Source organism: Sipha flava, unplaced genomic scaffold (genome assembly GCF_003268045.1).
Source record: "Sipha flava isolate LNK unplaced genomic scaffold, YSA_version1 51367_pilon_pilon, whole genome shotgun sequence".
Lineage (NCBI taxonomy): Eukaryota > Metazoa > Arthropoda > Insecta > Hemiptera > Aphididae > Sipha > Sipha flava.
This window is the reverse complement of record NW_020273441.1, coordinates 18,003-38,611: the sequence shown is the minus strand read 5'-3', so window position 1 is coordinate 38,611 and position 20,609 is coordinate 18,003. Positions and strand designations below refer to the sequence as shown.

The following is a 20,609-nucleotide window of genomic DNA, read 5'->3' as shown; positions in this document are numbered from 1 at the left end:
AAAAAAAAAAAATAGGCAAGTTAAAGAAAAGTAATTATGTTACATTTACTAAAGTTGATATTGAAATTTTCAATTTAATATGAACATTTTAAGCTTCGTTTTATTTATTTTAATTTGAATCATAATATTTTTTTTATTTAAAATTAATTTTATAACTAAGATTTTGAAAATTAATGCATTTTACTATACCGCGCTATTATAAAAATAACAATACAATATAAAAAATATGTTTAGGTATATCTACAGTTGTTTAAAAACAATAACTGTAGTAGTTATAGTATTATTAGTATACTTTAGCCATCAATTCATTTAAGTCAGTACAATCTGGTACTTATGAGTAAATAAATAATTAAGTAAGTAATAATCCAATCATTATGCAATACTTCCATACATTTTTTTTTTCTTAATATTCATTTAACTAAATATTATTACATATAATATTTAATGCGATAAGAATGTATGTATAACACACTCCAAAATCAAAAATTTCGCTTCATGTGCTATTTATTACAAAAAGTATTGAATGATATTTTTAAATAATGCAATTAACATACTTACATATTTTACATTTTATTAAAATTCAGTTAGGCAAAAATTGTATAGGTAGTAGAAACATTTACAATAAACAAAATTATACAATTATATGGTAGAAAAAAAACAAAATTAACAATTATCCTACAGGTATAGTTCGGGAAACAATTGATGTACATTATGTTTAATAATGGATTTTAAATAATAAATAATTACTAGTATAAAATAATTTTTATGGTAAAATCTGTAGTACATCAAAAATAAGTACCGAACAAAATTCTAACACTTGTCGCAACGAGGGCAGGTAAATAGGAAATAAAACGGGGAGCAGTGATTTTTCTGGGACATCATTGAAAAATAGCACTCTTTTCTTTAAACGCGATTTTCCGTTTAGACATTTCGTCCTCTAACCGTTTTTTCTCCTCCATCTCTTGTCGTAGTTCATACTCGAACCGATTCGCAATGCCTTGATACTCGATCTGCAAACAAATCCAACAAGCGTTTTAGCCTAATAGTTTAAAATTTACACAATTGCAAGTTTTTTTTTCATTACTTTGGCCTCAAAAAATTCTTTAGCGCCGATTACACCAACTTCGTCCACATTTATTTCCGTCAATCGAGCCAACTCATTTAGACCACAGTCCTCTGGTAACGAACCATCATATGATTTGCGGTAGATCAACAAAAACTACAATACGAAAAAAACAATTGTTTAGAAAATAAATTCGTTACAACTTCTCTTTTAGTATAAGTGTTTACATTCGAAAGTTAAATTAATTTTTATCTATCCCTTGTACCAACACAAGGTTTTGGTATAGACTGTAAGTAGAAATGTTTAGACATATTTCTCTCGTTTCACTGTTATATTTTCGTATTACAAATACCTATATTAAGCCAATTTTATTTAATAATGTATTCCATAATCATAACATATACATTGTTTCTGTTTACCGTCAGTGACTCAATATTTCATACGTAGGTTAGCCAACATATAAACCCAACCTTTAAGAATTGATTAAAAAACGCGGCATACTTTTTAAGATTTTCATATACGAACTATACCACGGTAAACACGTACCCATACAAAAGCCCACAATTAAATAATATATCATCGTATACAGCTTACGGTTGATGTGATAAATCATATTATATGCTATCAAAGTAAACGTCGTAAAATGTTAACGTTTATAGAATTGAATAATATGGCTTCTGTATAGAAAATGTTATGTATTAGTGTTTGGAACATTTTTGCTTTTGATTTTATTACTTTCGAACAAAAAATATGTTTTTCCATTTTTATTATTTCAAGCAAAAACTGAAATGATTAATTAATAATGGAAATATTGTACGGAGAAAACGATATTAATTAACGTATAGAAATATTTTGTTCGTGAAAGAGAAATTCATATGGGTACACTAGTATGGTATAGTATGTATAGGCTTGAATTTAACCTAATGCTTTGTATATATTTTTATACACGTAATATGTTTTCTTTTAACTATACAGAAATATTGTTGTTTGCCATCATAGACGTGTCTAATAGAGTAAACAGGATTTCTTATATAGTCGCGTAGAATAACATGCGGGTGATCAGGTTAGATTACTATTAAAATGTATCAATCATAACGAACTTAAGCTGCGCATGTATTACATGTATTACTGGTGGGTCTAATAATGAGGTTTGCAAAAGTATCCATAGTTGCGCCTAGAAATTTTTTGTAGTTAATAATTAATAGATATTATGTTGATGTACGCACTTCTCTAAAACTAATCTTGTCGTCACCATCCTCGTCTACCTCTTTGATCATTGCTTTGAGCGCCAAATGAGTCTGCGGAACACCCAGCTTTTCCATCATACGCTTCAATTCTCCTAAGTCTAAGTATCCATCTTTGCCCGTGTCGAATCTGAAAGAAAAAATATTACGTTATAATATAAAATATCAGACACAAGACGTCTAAAAGACAAATTATGTCTTTTTTAAAAATGTTCCAAAATTATATCACCATCTTCGAGTTAAGTAATTTGAAGCTTTCGAGCTCAAGCTTTTTCAATCGCCCGCCCTTATTAGAAAATGTATGCAATCTAGTTATGAAGATAGTTTTATGTGTATACACTATACAATGTATAAATAATTTTATAATTTTTTATAAGGCACTTATATGTGCAGTAGATTATAATATGAAACTATAATTATATTATACAACGCATAATTTCGTATTTTTTTCAATTTTAAGTTATAATACTCCTTATTAATTTTGATCGACTAGAATGAATGATTCTCTCGAATAATTGACTTTAAAATATCGTATCCAAAAATTGTCTAAAAATTTTAATCAACAAATAGCAAACAATTTATGAACGAATCGCCCATTCGTAAGCATTTTCATTAAATACTTATTAAATGCCGCATACAGTTTGAAAACTTACCTCAAACATAAATAGATAAAATATTAATTTTTTTTTAGACATATATATATATATATATATATAAATATAAGGCGAGACGCATATAGCAGTTAACAATTGATTCAATAACATAATGAGACGGTTAACAAAAAACAAGCGTTCCAAATCTAGAACATTTTTATGTAGATACTTTTTAACAACGTAAAAAACAAAAAATACTATATAGGAATAGAAAAAATAAATAAAATGAAGATACTTTTCGAAATTTAATTTCGGGAATTAATTTGCCCCGTAGCTAAATATATGATACTATTATTTACATCCAAGTTATATAACTTGTACTCACTAGATTTTTAATGTTTTTTTCATAATTGATAATACTATACGCAATGACGTCAAAAAATGACACATTAAATATAATATAATATATCGTTCCGACCCATCAGACAAAATATTTTTCTAGATAAATCAAACAGTTAATTTCAATATTTCATACAAACATAAATTATCATAACGTATATTATATTATTTATTAATAAACTGTGCCATTTATATACTAGTTGCCTAACTACTATTCAAATAATAAATGTACATTAAATTATATAATAAGAGATTATCTTAATTGAATAAATGGAACGTCCGTCTCGAATTTTTTTTAATTTTTTTTATTAGTAATTCGTTTTTTCTATTTAACAGTCTAGCTACGAAAAATACATTTCTCTGTGTTCATTGTTCGATTTCGAAAACGGGAATATTATAATATGTAAAATGTTCTTGTTTTCAATGCATTCGTCTGGTTTTATCAGTCACGCGCAACCGACAGTAAAAAAATTCTACATACTCACTCCCTGACTAGCTCAAATTTAAATACCTATAGATATTATATACTATATATAATATCATCAGAAAATAAAATTAAAATTAAGTAACATACATTACATATTTGTTACTTACGTTACAAATAAATAAATGAACCAGTAATAATATAATAATAATACTATATTTTAAGTTTGAAAGTCTCTGAATAAAAGTTGAAAAAATAAAATCATTAATTTAAAAGTCCTATAAAATTATAACTTAATTTTAATTATACGACAAATACTATATGTATATAAATACTTTACCAAAATTAATCAGATAATATAAATTATTACTAATATTATTATTAGTTACTAAGGTATGAATTTGAATACAAAATGTGTATAATTATAAATATTAAAATGTAGACAACATAAAATTTATATCACATAACTTGTTCTGAGTAAAAAATATATTTTACATTTTTTTTTTGCATTTTTAATTTATGTAGTACGATTATATGTAGGTATTCAATTATTTATCTTATGATATTTTAACACGTTCGAGGCATTTCAAATATTACATAGAAAATAGAAAAAAAATAAATGCAAATTAAATAAATACTTCGAAAATAAATACATTTTATTTAAATTATTTATCATATTTTATAAAAAAAAATAGCATTTTCAAAAATACTAATTAACAAAATCAACGGATTATTTATGTTACGAATAAATTTCAATAACGTAAAATCATTGATCGCAAACATTGATGTAAACAACCGTCTTATGTCTTCATATATGATTATGATTTTTTAGAAAGCATTAATTTTTTTGATTGAACTAACAAGCAACCCTGGTAGAAAGGCTAATTAATATCAGAACTTACAATGATCCACCTAGGCCCAATGCTTCTCATCCCATAGTTCAGTAACGTTTAAAATTTCAAAGAAATCAATGTGTCATTTATTTTAAATATCTTTAATAAATGGTCTTCATTAAAAATTACGTTCAATAAGTATTAATAGTAAGTACTTACTCGAAATAAATTAAATACACAATTAACAATTATTGTATAAAATATGTATACAAATAATAATATACATGTAATGTAAATAGTGAAATGCAGAAATGTAAATAATAAATACATGTATACAGCACCAATAATAAGAAATTATGGTGTACCATAGTCTAACGATGGGTACAAATGTGTTATATTTAATATCGTCTAAAGTACAAATAAATACGCTAATTCTCTCTCTCTCTTGCAGTATTCAATCTAATGATTGGTTTGCAGCAACTTCCATGATTCTCTATCACTAGCTTTTCTCTTCAACTCTTGATAAGAATTACATCCTTGATCTTCTAATAACTGACTTATATATTGTAATCTTGGTCGTCCTCTATGATTTTTTCCATCTATTACTCCTAAAATTAGTAATAGCAGCCCGTCGTGTTATTAATTCATTTTACCTTTTTTGTATACTCTTTCACATTGATTTCTTCTCAGATACCCTTTCTAAAACTTCTTCATTAGTGACTTTATCGGTCCAATTTATCTTTTCCATCCTCCTGTAGCATCACATTTCGAATGCTTCTATTCTATTCTATTCTTCTCATTTCTTCTCTTGCAATAGTCCATGTTTCACATCCATATAACATTATGTTCCAGATGTACTTTGTTTTTAGCAGATTCTTTCTGATATTAAGATCAATGTTTTTTTTAAATAAAAAGATTTCTTTTCTTATTAAATGCCACTTTACCTTGGCATATTCTCTTTATAATTTCCTTTTTGGATCTCCCATCTGAGTTTATTGTGCTACCCAAATATATGAAGTCTTCTACTTGTTCTATAGTTTCACCATCCTTTAATTTTATTCTTGATCTTATGTTGTATCTACTACAAACTAATACTTTCGTTTTCTTTGTGTTAATTTTCATATGTAATTCTTTTTCCATCACCTGTTCCAATGTTTCTAAAATCTTTTTTAGATCTTTTTTCGTTCTCCGCTATTATTGCAATGTCATCTGCGAATCTCAACATGTCTATTCTATAACCATTTACCTTTATTCCTAACTGTATCCTCTCTCTTATAGTATCTATAGCCTCTTGAATGTAGGCATTAAATATTAAAGGTGATAATGTACATCCCTGTCTAACACCCTTCTTTATTTTGGACTCTTTGAATATCTCCCATTTTTTATACAGTTGGTAAAGCAGTTTTCTTTCCACGATTATATATCCGACTCTTTTCATTATTTTAAACATTATTTCCCAGTTAACATTGTCGAATGCCTTATCAATATCAACAAAAGCAATAATCGTTGACTTATCTTTCCGTATTCTTTTCTCCATTATTAATCTTATAACCAATATCTCTTCTAACTTCCTTTCCATTCTCTTATACATAATTTTTGTAAAAATCTTTGAGGCATGCGATAGCAAGCTGATGGTTCGATATTGTTCACACTTTAAAGCTGATGTTTTCTTTGGTATGTGAATAATTAAACTCTCTACAAAGTCTGTGGGTATATCCGCCGTTCTTTAAATATCTTTAATGAGTTTACATAATTCATTCAAAATGTTTTCTCCTGCTTTCTTCCAAAGTTCGGCTTGGAACTCATCTATTCCCGCTGCTTTCTTTAGTTTTAAGTCTCTTAATGCTTCGTCAAATTCTACTCTTAATACCGGATATTTTACATACTCTTCATCTTGTTCACTGTCATTTGTCATTTCTAAATCTGTAACAACCCGTTCTTTTTCATTGTACAGTGCTTCTATGTATTCTTTCCGTCTATCTGCAACCGGCTCCTTCTCATAAATTATTTCTCCTTCTTTATTTTCTATTACTCCACACTTGGATGTACGTATTCCAAGGAACTAATTAAAGAACTAATTATTAATGTAAAAAAAAAAAAAAAATAAAACCAAATTTCAAGATCATAGATAGAACATAATATACAACTCATAAGGAGTGTCTATGTTATAATTATTTAACCCAATATAAAATGTTAAAATGTATAATACTTAGAAATTTTGTTTTAAAAAAACTTTACGAATACAATAACCACTACAACTTTATCAATGTCTTAACGAAACAATTACTTAAATAAGATTCAGACTTTAAATATTTATTAATTTAGAAAATAAAACAGATTAAAATTTTATACTCTAAAAAGTAATTAATGTTTCTATTATTCAATTTTTTTTTAACAATAAATATAAATCTCATTCGTAAATATCATGCCTTTAAGATTACTTCGAAATTTAATACTTACAAATAATATATATTTGTATATCAGTTTTTTATCTATTATGTATTCGTGTTTTGTTTGCATGTTAAATCACGTTTATTTTTGAAATGTAAAAACATACGTTTCAAATACATACAATGTATATGAACAATGCTACAATAGTAAATGATTGCAAATTTCTATTCATATTATGCTTATTGTTAAGTGTGAGAACATAATAAATACCATAAAAATACTTATCTGGCAAAGTTTAGTTAAATTTAAAATGAGATAGAAAGACAAATCAACTATTAATTTAAAAATGATTACAATTCTTTTATTATAATAATGCAATAAAATTTAAATATATACATTTAATCATTAAATACATGCTTAAATTTAGTCCTAATAATTATTATAATTACAATATTGCACATAATGAAAACTAATATATAATATACCACAATCGTAAGTAACATTAATATGATGCAATTAATTATATACGAAATACAGCTCATAATAATTTTCAGACATTCAAAAACATTTTTAGATAAAATAAATATTAAATAATTTATTTAAGCACTTCCTCATTATTATTATTCTAGCATGAATCTATTAGGCAATATGGTGTATATTTATTTAACATATGTGAATATTTATTTGATAATAAATAGTCAACAAATTGTAATTTATAATTATATTACTATTTTTAAGTCTATATTATATAATTTAACGAAGCGATATAATCATTCCACAAAAATGCATCGCCATGGTTTAAAATGGAGGATAAAAGAGCAATGACATATATATATTGTTTTTAAATTACGCCATTTGAAATATTGTACATTAAATTTATAATATATTGTAGTCAAGGCCGAATTACGAGGGGGGGTATAGTCGGGGCGGCAACCCCGGGGTCCTCTCGAATATCCAAGTGAAAGGGGCCCAAACAATTTTAAGCCGATACACATTTTTTATCATACTAAAATTAGTAGTTTTATAGACATAAATTGTATATACCTCGTATTCATTTTATAATTTTATAATGCAATTGACAATTTGTGAAATAGTTAAAAAAAATGTATCGTTCTGCGAGCGTAACGAGTAGCCTTGTAAAGCATGTTTTGTCAAAAGGGCTCATATAAAATTTCAGCCCCGGGGCCCAATAGGTGCTTAATCCGGCCTTGATTGTGGTATACTATAAAATATCGTATGTTTTATTTTGAACAGACAAATTAAACAAAAGTTTCTCAATAAATAAAAAAAAATATTTTTAAATTGGAATAACATGAAGAATATTCAAGCATTTTTATGACTAATAATGTATATTTCTATACATTGTATGATTAAGTAGTTGAATAATTCAATCAGAACAATTTCATATAATTATCAATACTTACATAAATTACTATATTTATACATACTAAGATGGCAAGATTTTTTTTTCTGTTACATTAATTGTGTAACATGATTTGAAATAAAATTGGAGGAAATTGTATGGATTATATACACAGAAAATGCAATTAAATTAAATTTATGTATTACGTACATATAAAGGTACGTAAAGCGAGAGATGGAGAGATATCTATATATCTATTATATTATAGATAAAGATAAAGAATACGAATCGTTTCAACAAAAAAATCCGTAGGAAACTCTGTGCATATATTACTATAAATATCCCATTCATAAGAGAAACATTAGTAATTCACACATGAATATTGGATATACTCGTAGTACACACCTATGTTAATACATTTATGTATGAAAAAAAATTATAACAGATTATATCAGCACTATTAGTTTCAGTGTTTTACAATCCTACACAAGAAACTGGAAGAGTAATTTATCTTCTAAAATAATTTCATTCATAAGCCCAACGTAAAAATCAACGAATTTATATATATATATATATTCCGAATAAGATTATTCAAATAAAAAACAATTAACAGGAAACTCGCTCTCAACCCAGAAATAATTTTAAAATAATTACAATAATGTTTTGTTTTTTAAGTTAACCTTCAATTCTCCTTTATTCATTGTTTTTAATGCAAACGAACAACTATGCATACTATTCACAGAATAACTTAAGATTAGGTACTGAAGAATAGTAATTTTGTATAGGTCAACTACAATTTTATTTACATCTAAAAGTTAAACAGCTGGTTAACGTAAATAATCTTACAGAAAAAACGGTTTAGAATAAAAAAAAGACCAGATATAGGAGTCGAGTGACTGATATAAGTGAATTACTCTTGTACATCAATATCCTGTTAGTTTCGAAAACAAAATCATAAGCAAAGAAGTTTGGATCGATCAGCCTCTATATCAAAATATAATTTATATAACTGAAATAAAATAAACACCTTATAATTTCGTAATCAGGGTACAAAAACGACTTCTAGGAAGAAAAAATTGCTTATAGTAAATTCATTGGTTTTAATTTCACTAATTCAATAATAGTAGTATGATTAATATATTTTAATTATATATACAGAGTGATCGAGAAGTCACACACATCAAAATAAATGTGTATCTAAATAGTATTTTTATCAAATTACTTATACTTTTATTTAGAAACACAAATACAAAAAATATTTAAAATTAATTTATACATATGCATTATGCGTGTTTTACAATATATACTAAAAAAGGTTACGTTGTTCATTAATGCATGCACGAAAACGTTTTACCACGTTTGTGGAGTACGCTATCATTGATTAAGTTAATCTCCGTTTTTATGTTACTCTTCAGTTCATCCAATATTTGTGGTTTATTTTTATAAATCCTTCCTTTAAGATTATCTCATAGAAAGAAATCTGGATCTAAGATTAACTTAATCAATGCTAGAGTACTCCACAAAGTGGCTACAAACGTGGTAAAACGTATTTGTGCATGTATTAATGAACAACGTAGCCATTTTAAGTACATATTGTAAAACACGCATAATGCATACGTATAAATTAATTTAGAATATTTTTTGTATTTATATTTCTAAATAAAAGTATAAGTAATTCGATAAAAATACTATTTAGATACACATTTATTTTGATGTGTACAACTTCTCGATAACTCCGTATAATGCTAATATAAGTATCCAGTTTAAATCGATAAGATTAATATCTTGAGAAAAAACATCGTAATAACGAATATCGTTTATTCAAAATATTTTAAATCAGAAAAACCCGATTTTTACGAGTTTCATAAAATATTTTTAACTCTTGAAAAATCCAGTATTAAATTGTCAAGCTTTGAGTATCAAAATAATTATTTGAATGAAAATACTTATGAATAGTTTAACTATATATATGTAGCAGATATTCGTAATTTTTGTCAAGTTTTAACAAAGTTTAAAATTCTAACACTTGAAAAAAAAAATTGAATTACATGCTCTACACTTCAATATTGTTTTTACAAGTAAGAAAATTGTAAAGCAAATTTTTATTAAATTATCAAGGTTTTTTTTTTTGTTGGAACACGAATTATTTTATCGATATTTCACAAAAAACAGTTGAGAAAACACAAACATTTCAAATATCAAATATATATAATACTTTATAATTTTAATGTAACGAAAAAAAAATTGTATTGGAAACTAGTTCCCTGTAAATATTGCCGTTCTTTTTTTTTGTAATTTTTATTAATTTTTTCCAATTATTAGGAAAACTAAGTGATTCAAAACTGACTTTCTGAATTTTACATGATTGAAAAAAAATAGATTTCAGTATCTAACTGATTAATATCGGCAGTTTTTCAGGACAAGTTGGACGTGTTGACCGCAAAATCCGTGCGAAAAGAGCCTTCCGGCGAGATTCGTTCCGTGCGATTTCACACACGAGAAAAACATTTCCTGAAGACATGTTATTTTACGCGTTTCCATACGAACTCTATTTTTATTTTTGTTATTTTTTTTAATAGCCATTGTTTTTCCTTTCACTAATTGTTCGTAACATCGCGCGTGATGCACCATGCACAATGCACGCATACACGTGCGAGCACACACACACAAGCACATATTCAATACAATATTAATTTATACATACATAACATTTAAGTATATAGTCCACTCACATACGTGTACAGTGAGGTGAAATATTTTATAGGAAGCGTAAATCAAAAAACATACAAATTAGTAAAAATGTATTATTACCTTTTCTAATACGATTTGAAGTCCTAAGCAAAAAAGTGTGTGAAACTATAATTAATTAATAAAGTATTTACGTACAAATGAGAAAAAAGTAATTATATAATGTTTACGTACATATTTTGTACCTACTCAAAACGAAAAAAATAACAACTAACTTTAAGCAAGTACAAAATTTATTACATTTTATACAATTATACATTTATAAAAATATATATTCGTGAATTATGCGTAGGTTTTAAAAATGTGCATACCTACCTCAATATCAATTGAATAGTTATGACAAATCGTTAAATATTTATGTGTGACTAATAAACTAAAAAGTAAACCTCAAACACTAATGCACGCAATAATGAATACATAATATTTTTTGTGAGTAACGCGTTAGTAATCCTTTAGATTTTATGGAAACTATCATTAGTTATTAAGCATCATTAACTACTATAACGTGAAGTAAACGAATACTAAATATATTTATTATACATTAATGCTTGCAACATACATATAAAATATTACATATACATAGATAATATAATCTATACATCTCAACGACTCCACGTAAAATGACACTAATACTACAGCATATTTGACGGTAAATTAGGTACAGCCACTGTAGAATTTCGTATTTATGTCCAAGTTTCAATCTACATGTGCAAAAATTTGAGTTGGGTACGTGTAACGTTTTGGAGAATAACTACGTTAAATACCTAATGTATTAAAGAATCGTTGAACGTTTATAAATCAAACAATTTATGCATATTAATCAAATCTACCAGGAATACATAAATATCATGCGTTAGTACTACATATAGATAATCTAAAAATTAATAATATATTGCAATATACCATGAATACCTATAGCAATATATACATAATTGAAATACAAACAATTAAATACAGTTGAAAATGTTGAGACATACTACGGAAAGTCTATTATAATATAATATAATATTAGAATAGCAATAGTTGTATATTTATATTGTTTAAATAAGCATTTTTTACGGTTGTTTTTAAATTGTCTCTCTTTAAATAACGACATATATAAACACAATGCATAATTACAATTATTTAATGAAAATAATTAGATCATGGTGGAAATAAATTTGCCAAGACATATTAATTATAAAAAATACTAAGCACATTATCTAAAATTAACATGGCGTTCAACACTCAGTATTATAGATATTTCTGATTTACCAAATTTACGAAAATCGAAAAAATAATTAAGTCATTGATTTAGTATAATTGATTAATTAGTCAAATTCAGTGATAATAAAACTCGACAATCTGTTTCTTCATGTTTTTTTTTTAGTCTTCAGGGCGGGTTTCAACATATTTTTAAATGAGTCAATGTAAATTAAATTGTAATAATATTATCGTGATATTCATTTAAAAATTTCTTAGTAAAATAGAATATATACCTCAAAAAAACAGGTTTAAAAAATAATGGTAATTGGATTGAATCTCAGTAACTATTTCCTATAGCTACATCCTTGTATGAATGTATTTTTCTACGTAATACCACATTTAACACATCAACTACCATTTTAAACACCTCCAATCGATGAAAATTATTTAGAGTTATTTAGGACATAATATTTTTCCCATTTTTTCTACTTTCGATGGAAAATTGTGGGTTACCAACTCTCCACGCTCACGCATCACGTCAAACAAATTATGATACTTTTATATAATAACATTTTACGACCGATTGATTACCTATATGCATGGTTTGCGTACGCGTTGCTGCTGCATTCGTCGTACGACACATGAACTTTGAACCGTTAAAAAAACACGAAATCGTTCAGTGCCCCGGTGCGTATCTCATAGAGTGGGTAGTGATTAAATTTCAAAACAAAGAAGATAATTTTTAGCATCGGCATATATTTTATCGTTCGTATTCTAACACAAGTCCGATAGAATTTTCCTCTCCATTACTACTTCAGTCTATGACGTGGACTCCACGGAGTTCAGTACACACGGCCCATTATAATATAATCTGCGACATGTTGCGTTATCGACTATTGTCGCACGCGTATTCGTTGTAGGAGAGTTTATTGACAAAATTCTCGTAACATACGATATCGTCAACATGTGCGTGTGTGCGTTATGTAAAAATAAAATGCATATTATAATAACAACAAAATTTTCGATTGCGTGGGTGTAGTGTACATATTTTATAATACGGGCATATGTGTGTATACGAGTATGATTATAGTTGAAATTTGAAACCCAGCAGACTTCACACGAAGGGCACTCCTTTAAATTTTTTTTATTTTTTCGTGTTTTCTCCTTTGATTTTATAATGTACTTAGTTAAACATACACTATAATATAAATGTTCATTCTATAATCAATCGTTTACTTCATTAGGAGCGAGACAAGTAATCAACAAACATACTTTCTGATCGATAGTTTACGGTATAAGCATTCATTGCGATAAATATCTCAGACTTATGTGTAAATGCCATTGTCATAATAAACCCCATGACCGAAATTCATATCAATTCTATATACATGACTATATACGATACAAAAAGTGACATTCAATACAGTTTTTTTCTTTAACAGGCCGATGACTTCACTTGTATTTACGTTCTAATAGCGGTAATCCATCGGTTATAGCATTGGTTAACGATCAAGATAATTACGTAGTAAAAAGTTTCGTATATGAAATAAACCATTAATGACGGACATATTATATTAGTCAAGCATCTATACAGAATTCTAGAGCGCATGAAAACGTGTATTTATATGGCACTGACGTACTTGTAATTAGAGATGATTCTTTAATGGAGAAACATGAAAAAAAAAAAAAGCACAATATCCGTAGTAAAGAAAATATCTCTCGTACAAAAAATAATTTCATTGAATTCTTACAATTCTTCTAATAACAAATAGTTCTTATTTTTGTATTGATACGTAAGAATGGAAATAGAATACTTATAACATATTACACTATTTACTGCAAAAATGTATATTTTATGAATTTACATAGAAATCCTAATATATAATAATTTTTAACTATGCAAAATAATTAATTAATTAATAATTATTGATCATAAATATACCAAACTATTGTACTACATATTTAATTGGAAAATTTCTTAAAATGAGTTATAACAGATGAAGTATCATAAAAAAAAGTTTGTGCATAATATCTATCACTAATCATATTATTATAGCAAAGTAAATATATATATATATATATATATATATATATATATATATATAAGAGAAAATATCTTGAATAAAATCGTCAATCGATAGATATTTATTAAAATACTTTTTTTGTTGAATACATGAATTAACATTTCATATTTAAATATATTACACACAGTGAAACTACATTAAAAAATAATTTTTTTCTGACGTAAACCAAAACATTCACTTTATGATTAATTTCTACATCCGTCCGCAGTTTTCAACAATCGTCGACGTTTTTGACCAAACAAACACGTACGAACAAAAAACGAGAGAAAGTTCAAATTTAATTTTTATAGTAAGAGTCAATATTATTTGATGTCATATGTACTATAAGAGTTTATGTTTGCCGATATTTGATAAATAAATTTCAAAACGAAAGTAATAAAAATACCATAAATATCTTCACAGAGAAATAATTTAAAAGACCTAATTTAAAACTAACATTGTATACTCATCATTTCATAATTCACACGTTTTCTCAATGCATTGCAAACACAGTAATTAAATTGTTATATAAGAAAGAAAAACTAAGTTAGCTAAGTAAACTATGCAAAGATTTTTATATAGCTTAAAAAATACTTTTTCAAACTCACGATATAAGATAACAGATTTTTTATATACATACACGAAATGACGCAAATATTATGTACATATTTGTTGGTAAAGTTAATTAAAACCGTTACTAATTAAACAATACAAGTATAAAAATATTCAATAATATTTCTACTCTGAATTTAAGCCATATAAACCTAATAAAGAAATTGTTTTGTAAGACTATTGGCGAATGTTCGTAGTTTCTATTTTTTTTACATAATAATTTAACGAAATCTAACGAAAAATGATAAACAAATGAACCATTTTAGAACTGATAACTCACTGAAAACGCACGTCGCTCAGAGAAAAACTTGATAAATGTATAGCAGTCCGGGATTAAATGAATAAACGGAAAGTTTGCGCTTCACCTAACTACATGGTGGTGCACCTACAGTTCAGTATTGTGTACGTACATGCGCGAACACAATACAGTAATAATGTAACACATGCAAATATTGTATAAGTATAAAATGTGTACATCTGAAGAAAAAAAAACCCATGACCTTTTCTAGACGCATGCCGTCGATAACGATAAAAAAATATACAAACACAACATTATTATGGTACACATTTCATGCTACCGAACGAACACGTTGTGCACGGTCCGTGTTGGTGAAACATCACATGTCTATAATGCTCATAATAATCGTTACCGTGCAGTGTACGGTGACCGTAGCGCACGTAAAGAAATCGCGATGATAATAGTAATAATTACGAGCGCGTGCCGAGCGGCGTTCGTGGTCTGTTCGAAACGGATTTCGGTTCGTTCGACGCGATATTACGCGGTAACCAGTCACAACCATGAACACACAACACTGGCGGCTCTACCGTATCGTCTCGGAAGATTATCGGTCGGCCCCGGAAAACCGGATACGAGTTATTTTCAACGTTCCGCCGGGCAATATTGCGCACACGTGCACAAGCGCATCCGCACCTAGACGCGGATTTATAAGTGATGATAACTAACGATGACTAACGACCTGAATCGTGTGTGTGTGTGTGTGTAGATTATTCCGGATACGCGGGCGGGCAACGTACGGGGAGAGACGTGACACTGTAACTCGTCGAGTACTTGAAATTCGCATGCAAATCAGCTGTCGGCCAGACGAGGGACCCCACGCGTTACGTATATCGTAACGTCGCGATAATCATTATCGACAGCGTGACAACAACACCCTTGTCCGATAGGTTCGGGGCTGCGGCCGGGGCACGCAACACGCCCACGCATAAGAAAAATATAAATAGCGTCGCGCTTAACACTGCAAGACACCACCAGCTTTAAGGCACGTCCGGTGGTACGATTTATTGATTGACAACGAATAAAATACGCGCTACAATGCGACGTAAAAATTATCGACGTAAACTCACTTCTTGAACGTCGCCTCGTACTCGTTGATCTGCTTCCGCGAGAACTCTTTGAACTCCAGGTACACGTTTTTCGTGTTCTGCCGCCTGTTGAAGTGCGGAGGCACCGGTTTGCCATCCTCCAGCGCCTCGTTGATCTTCTGGCGTCTGTTGAGCACGGCCGACAGTTCGTCGCCGTCCGCGGCCCCGCCGGACGTGCACGAGGACCCCGATGAAACCGAAACGTTATCCATGTTCTGAGTTCGACGACGAGATGCGACAACGAAACCTAACCGCTCCTCGGGTTCGCTAGACTACGGATTGACGAGACGAGGTAGAACCAACGGTTTTCATACACGGACGGACACACCGCCGGCAGTAAGTACTGGTGTCGAAATCGAAAAAATGTTTAAATCGTGTACCAAAACGCAATCAACGGAATATGTTTGATAATATTGCGCACGTTTTCGTAGTGGTGCGCGCGCGTGATCGTGTACGTTCGTCGAATGCGGGCGGGTGTTGCGCGTCCGACGGTTGTTCGCGTAGTATTGCAATCGACGTCGTACGTTCACCAGCCCAGCGCCGTTTTCGCGCGGTCGCCGGTGGCTGCGCGGCAGGTGCTGCGCGTGCGTGCACTGCGGCGTGCCGGCCCGTGTGATATAAAATTGTTATAATAATAAAATACCGATCGGTGACGGCGGCGGTAGTAGTGGGCGTCTTGCACCCAGTCGATACGTCGCGCATGCGTGCCCCGCCGCTGTTTCATCCCCGCGGACCCTCCGACGACACATTTTTATAATTATAATAATAATTAATGCCTCGTTGTTCATTTCGATTGCGATGTGTACGCGTGCGAAACATCCGTCAACGTTGAGCACGTACACGGAACCAGGTATTAACAGTATGTTTGCATTGTACACCTACCGCAGTATGAATAATCGATTATTGTCGTCTACGACCAGGAAATACCGTGTTAAACGTACCCGAATGTTTTTCAACCGTCTAACTGAAAATTCGAAATGTTCGCTGTGTTTTTAAAATCACGCATAACCCTATAGGCATGGAGTAATGAAATAAAATATCGAATCACCATGTTGCACATAGGCCACCCATGAAAACACTATTATACACCAAACTGTAACATGAGGCTCGTTGAACGATTTCGGTTCGTATAAAACTCATCCATACTCAACTTTTTTTAGTACACGTTATCGGTATAAACCACGAATGTCATATAGAATATACTTAAACATCCCAAGTACCTAGATGTTTATAATGATATAGCCAATTACTAGTATAAAATAAAAAATAGATAAGGGGAAAGTACAAAAAATACCCATGATAATAAGTTACATAAAAGGACAAAGGCTAAAATGGTTCGGTCGCTATGTTAAATGGAAAGAAGCGACAAGCAAAGTTAGACCAACCATGGATTGGTAACCAGAAAAGAACAGGCCAAAAAAAAACGCTGGATAGATGGCATAAAAGACCTAGAGATACTAGTTATTATAAATTGGGAAGAGTTGATTAAGGGTCGTGGAAGTTGGAGTGCTTTGACAGAGGCAGAGAAAACTCTTACGAAGTCTTGAAGCCATAGGAGCCATATGGGTATGATGATGAAATACATTTGAACGACCCAAAAATCGTTCAAATTCATTAAAAATATAAACATTGTTCATATTCAGGTTCAACCTGAAAAATCGAGTGACGTTCGTGTGTCACAAAATATAAATGTGAACCGAAGGAAATGATAAACAAGTTACAAAATCAAGCATAATGAAAACAATAATAAATACAATTTTAAAATAATTACAAACATCTTAATTTTTACCAAAACAATGTTGTCGCCCAGTAATTAAATATATCATTTTCTAGACGACAAAAAATATTTACTAGGCGACATTTATGTCGCCCAGTATATTAGTTGAAATATGCACGGAGATAGAGGGAAGACGGTTACTAGGTACTTGTACAACCCCCACGACTACACAAAAATACAAATAACCCGCACATAAGTTATGTATATGTATGCCGTAAGCTGTTGTACACACCTAGACCTAAATTAAACTCCCTTAAATATTGAATATGTCTTAAAAAGATTAATAAACGTCATTTTTACCATTTTAAAATGTATTTCATAGTAAAATTCAAGTTAAATCCTTCGAATTCGTTAATTTATTCAGTAAACTGTATGCTATTATCACTATAAATCGTTTATTCTGTATTAATTTTAAATTTAACAGTGTGATTTAATTTTAACGCGATGTTATGAAATTTAATGAGTAAACAGATATTTCTATTCGACATTAATATAACAATATTACTCAATCAAATAATAAAATTTTAGTAATATACATGGAAATGATGACTATTCAAAAAAATTAATATTATTACAGCAACGTGTAAATAAAAATATATTTTTAATTTTAAATTGTATAACCTACTTATCTCTAATTGACATGGGAGGTTAACCATCTATAATTTTACACTATAAATTAAACACCTATAATATTTGTACAACATGATCGAAAAAATTTAATTTTCCAGTTTAGGTAGTGAGAGATGATGACTTTAGATGATATATATATATATATGGTTTAGTGTTATTTTTTACAGTTACATTAATTCTAAATTTAAATCAGAAAATAAAGTAAAATTTAAATAAATGTTTGATTTTTGTAGTACCATCAATACAAATCTCTCTTGTGATAACAGATTTCATAAAAAAAAAAAAGTATACTTATTCAATAAATAATAAAAATATTGTAGACGATTTGTGTCTTTTATCGAAGTATGAGAATAGTTTTCTTAGACTGTTATACGAAATTCAGTCGTGTATATATTTTTTATATGACATGCTCATTCCACGTTCCAAGTGAAAATAAAATAATTAAAAACACTATATAAAGTATATTTTAAAATGTTCGTTTTGTTTTTTCTTTCTTTCAACAATTGTTTTCACATTATTTTTCGTCATATTCTTTTCTCTCGTTCATTCCACTAATAAATATTTAGAAACCCAGTTAAAATGTACATCACAGGTAGGTCAACAAAAACAAGAAAAAAAAACGCAAAGCGTTAACTGCCAGTTATATATTTCTTTAGTGCACCCACCGTGCATAGAAATAACACTTCGAATTTAAATTGTCCATTACGTAAGTAGACATAGATTATTTTAGGTAAAATCTATATAGAAATACTGGTAATGAGCTTTATTGTTATTACTATTTTAGTTACTTTTTTCATCATGGAAATAAAATGTAATCATAGATTAAGAATGTTTTTAATCTATGGCCTTATATATGTGACCATAAATAGGTTTTATTTAGTCGTCCGAATGGAATGATATTTCGAACGTTTTTAAATTTAAAAGTATTTATATTTTAGCACCTTTTGTCGTATCGTGCAATTACAGAACGTTATCGCAAATTGTAACTAAACATTTTAGAAAAATATACACCATAATTTGTTAGGACAAATACTGAGAAATTGCCCGCTTTTTACGCGCGATATATCATTTGTTTTTAATTTTTCATGGTAATTATTTATTCGTATGTATATTGGTAAGATTATACAACGAGGTTAATGAGTTACCTATAGAAAACAAATTGTAATGAGTGATTCATACAATACACACGAATTAACGTTAACATTCCACTGGTGCGAAGAGAACCACAACAATCAAACGGTACTATCGTATTAGTAAAATAAAACTGCTATGAAATGCAAGTAGAACGCAAGACCATTCTTGCCCCAACCATTTTCCATACTCACTATACAGTATTGAATTGCATCGCGTTTATATATAATAATATATATTATGCTCGACATGGCCACAGTGTCCTGTATACCGGAAACCTATATGCATGGTATCCTTAACTACCTTAAGGATATAACAATGAATTTACATCCGCGTGTGTTTGGGTATCAGCAGGGCTCATGTTCGTCAAGAGGATATCCTATTTATACACATATACAGTGTCACCGAAAGGATTTATTATCTTTTTTTTGCGAAGATTTTATTACCCCCGTTACCCGTATGACCAAACCGTTTTTAAAAAAAATGTGAATCTTTAAAGAACGATCTGTAAACAAATTATTTTTACCATCAGTTTTTATGGTAATTACTGTTATTTTTGTTTTTTAACCAAATATTTTTTGTGAATAACTTCACAATTTTAAATTTAATAAACAGAATAATATTTTGGGGATCATGGTTCAAAACATAAAAATAAAAAGTCCAATTTCAATTTCAATTTCAATTCTTAAAATAAATAATAATTAATATGAAAATCAAATAATAAAATTAATCTGTTTAAGTGATGACTAAAGTAGACCGGCCAATCAATC

The 20,609-nt window shown here is 29.0% G+C and overlaps 1 protein-coding gene across 1 annotated transcript; it reads right to left on the bottom strand.

Moving 5' to 3' along the window:
• Positions 1–551: 551 nt before the first annotated feature.
• Positions 552–16,820, bottom strand: LOC112690636 (EF-hand domain-containing protein D2 homolog). Its single transcript, XM_025564681.1, has 4 exons — positions 16,284–16,820; positions 2,290–2,437; positions 1,085–1,219; positions 552–1,010 (listed from the first exon to the last, which is right to left on the bottom strand). Exons 1-4 carry the CDS (start codon positions 16,511–16,513, stop codon positions 879–881), a joined length of 645 nt encoding a protein of 214 aa, XP_025420466.1. The 5' UTR covers positions 16,514–16,820; the 3' UTR covers positions 552–878.
• Positions 16,821–20,609: the final 3,789 nt, after the last annotated feature.

What these genes read in the sequence shown, in the direction of transcription:
- LOC112690636 (XM_025564681.1), bottom strand. Translation starts at nt 16,513, where the DNA reads ATGGATAACGTTTCGGTTTCATCGGGGTCCTCGTGCACGTCCGGCGGG. An exon ending in TACGAGGCGACGTTCAAGAA is followed by an intron (nt 2,438 to 16,283) that starts GTGAGTTTACGT and finishes TTTTTCTTTCAG; the next exon opens with ATTCGACACGGGCAAAGATG. An exon ending in AAGAATTTTTTGAGGCCAAA is followed by an intron (nt 1,011 to 1,084) that starts GTAATGAAAAAA and finishes ATTTGTTTGCAG; the next exon opens with ATCGAGTATCAAGGCATTGC.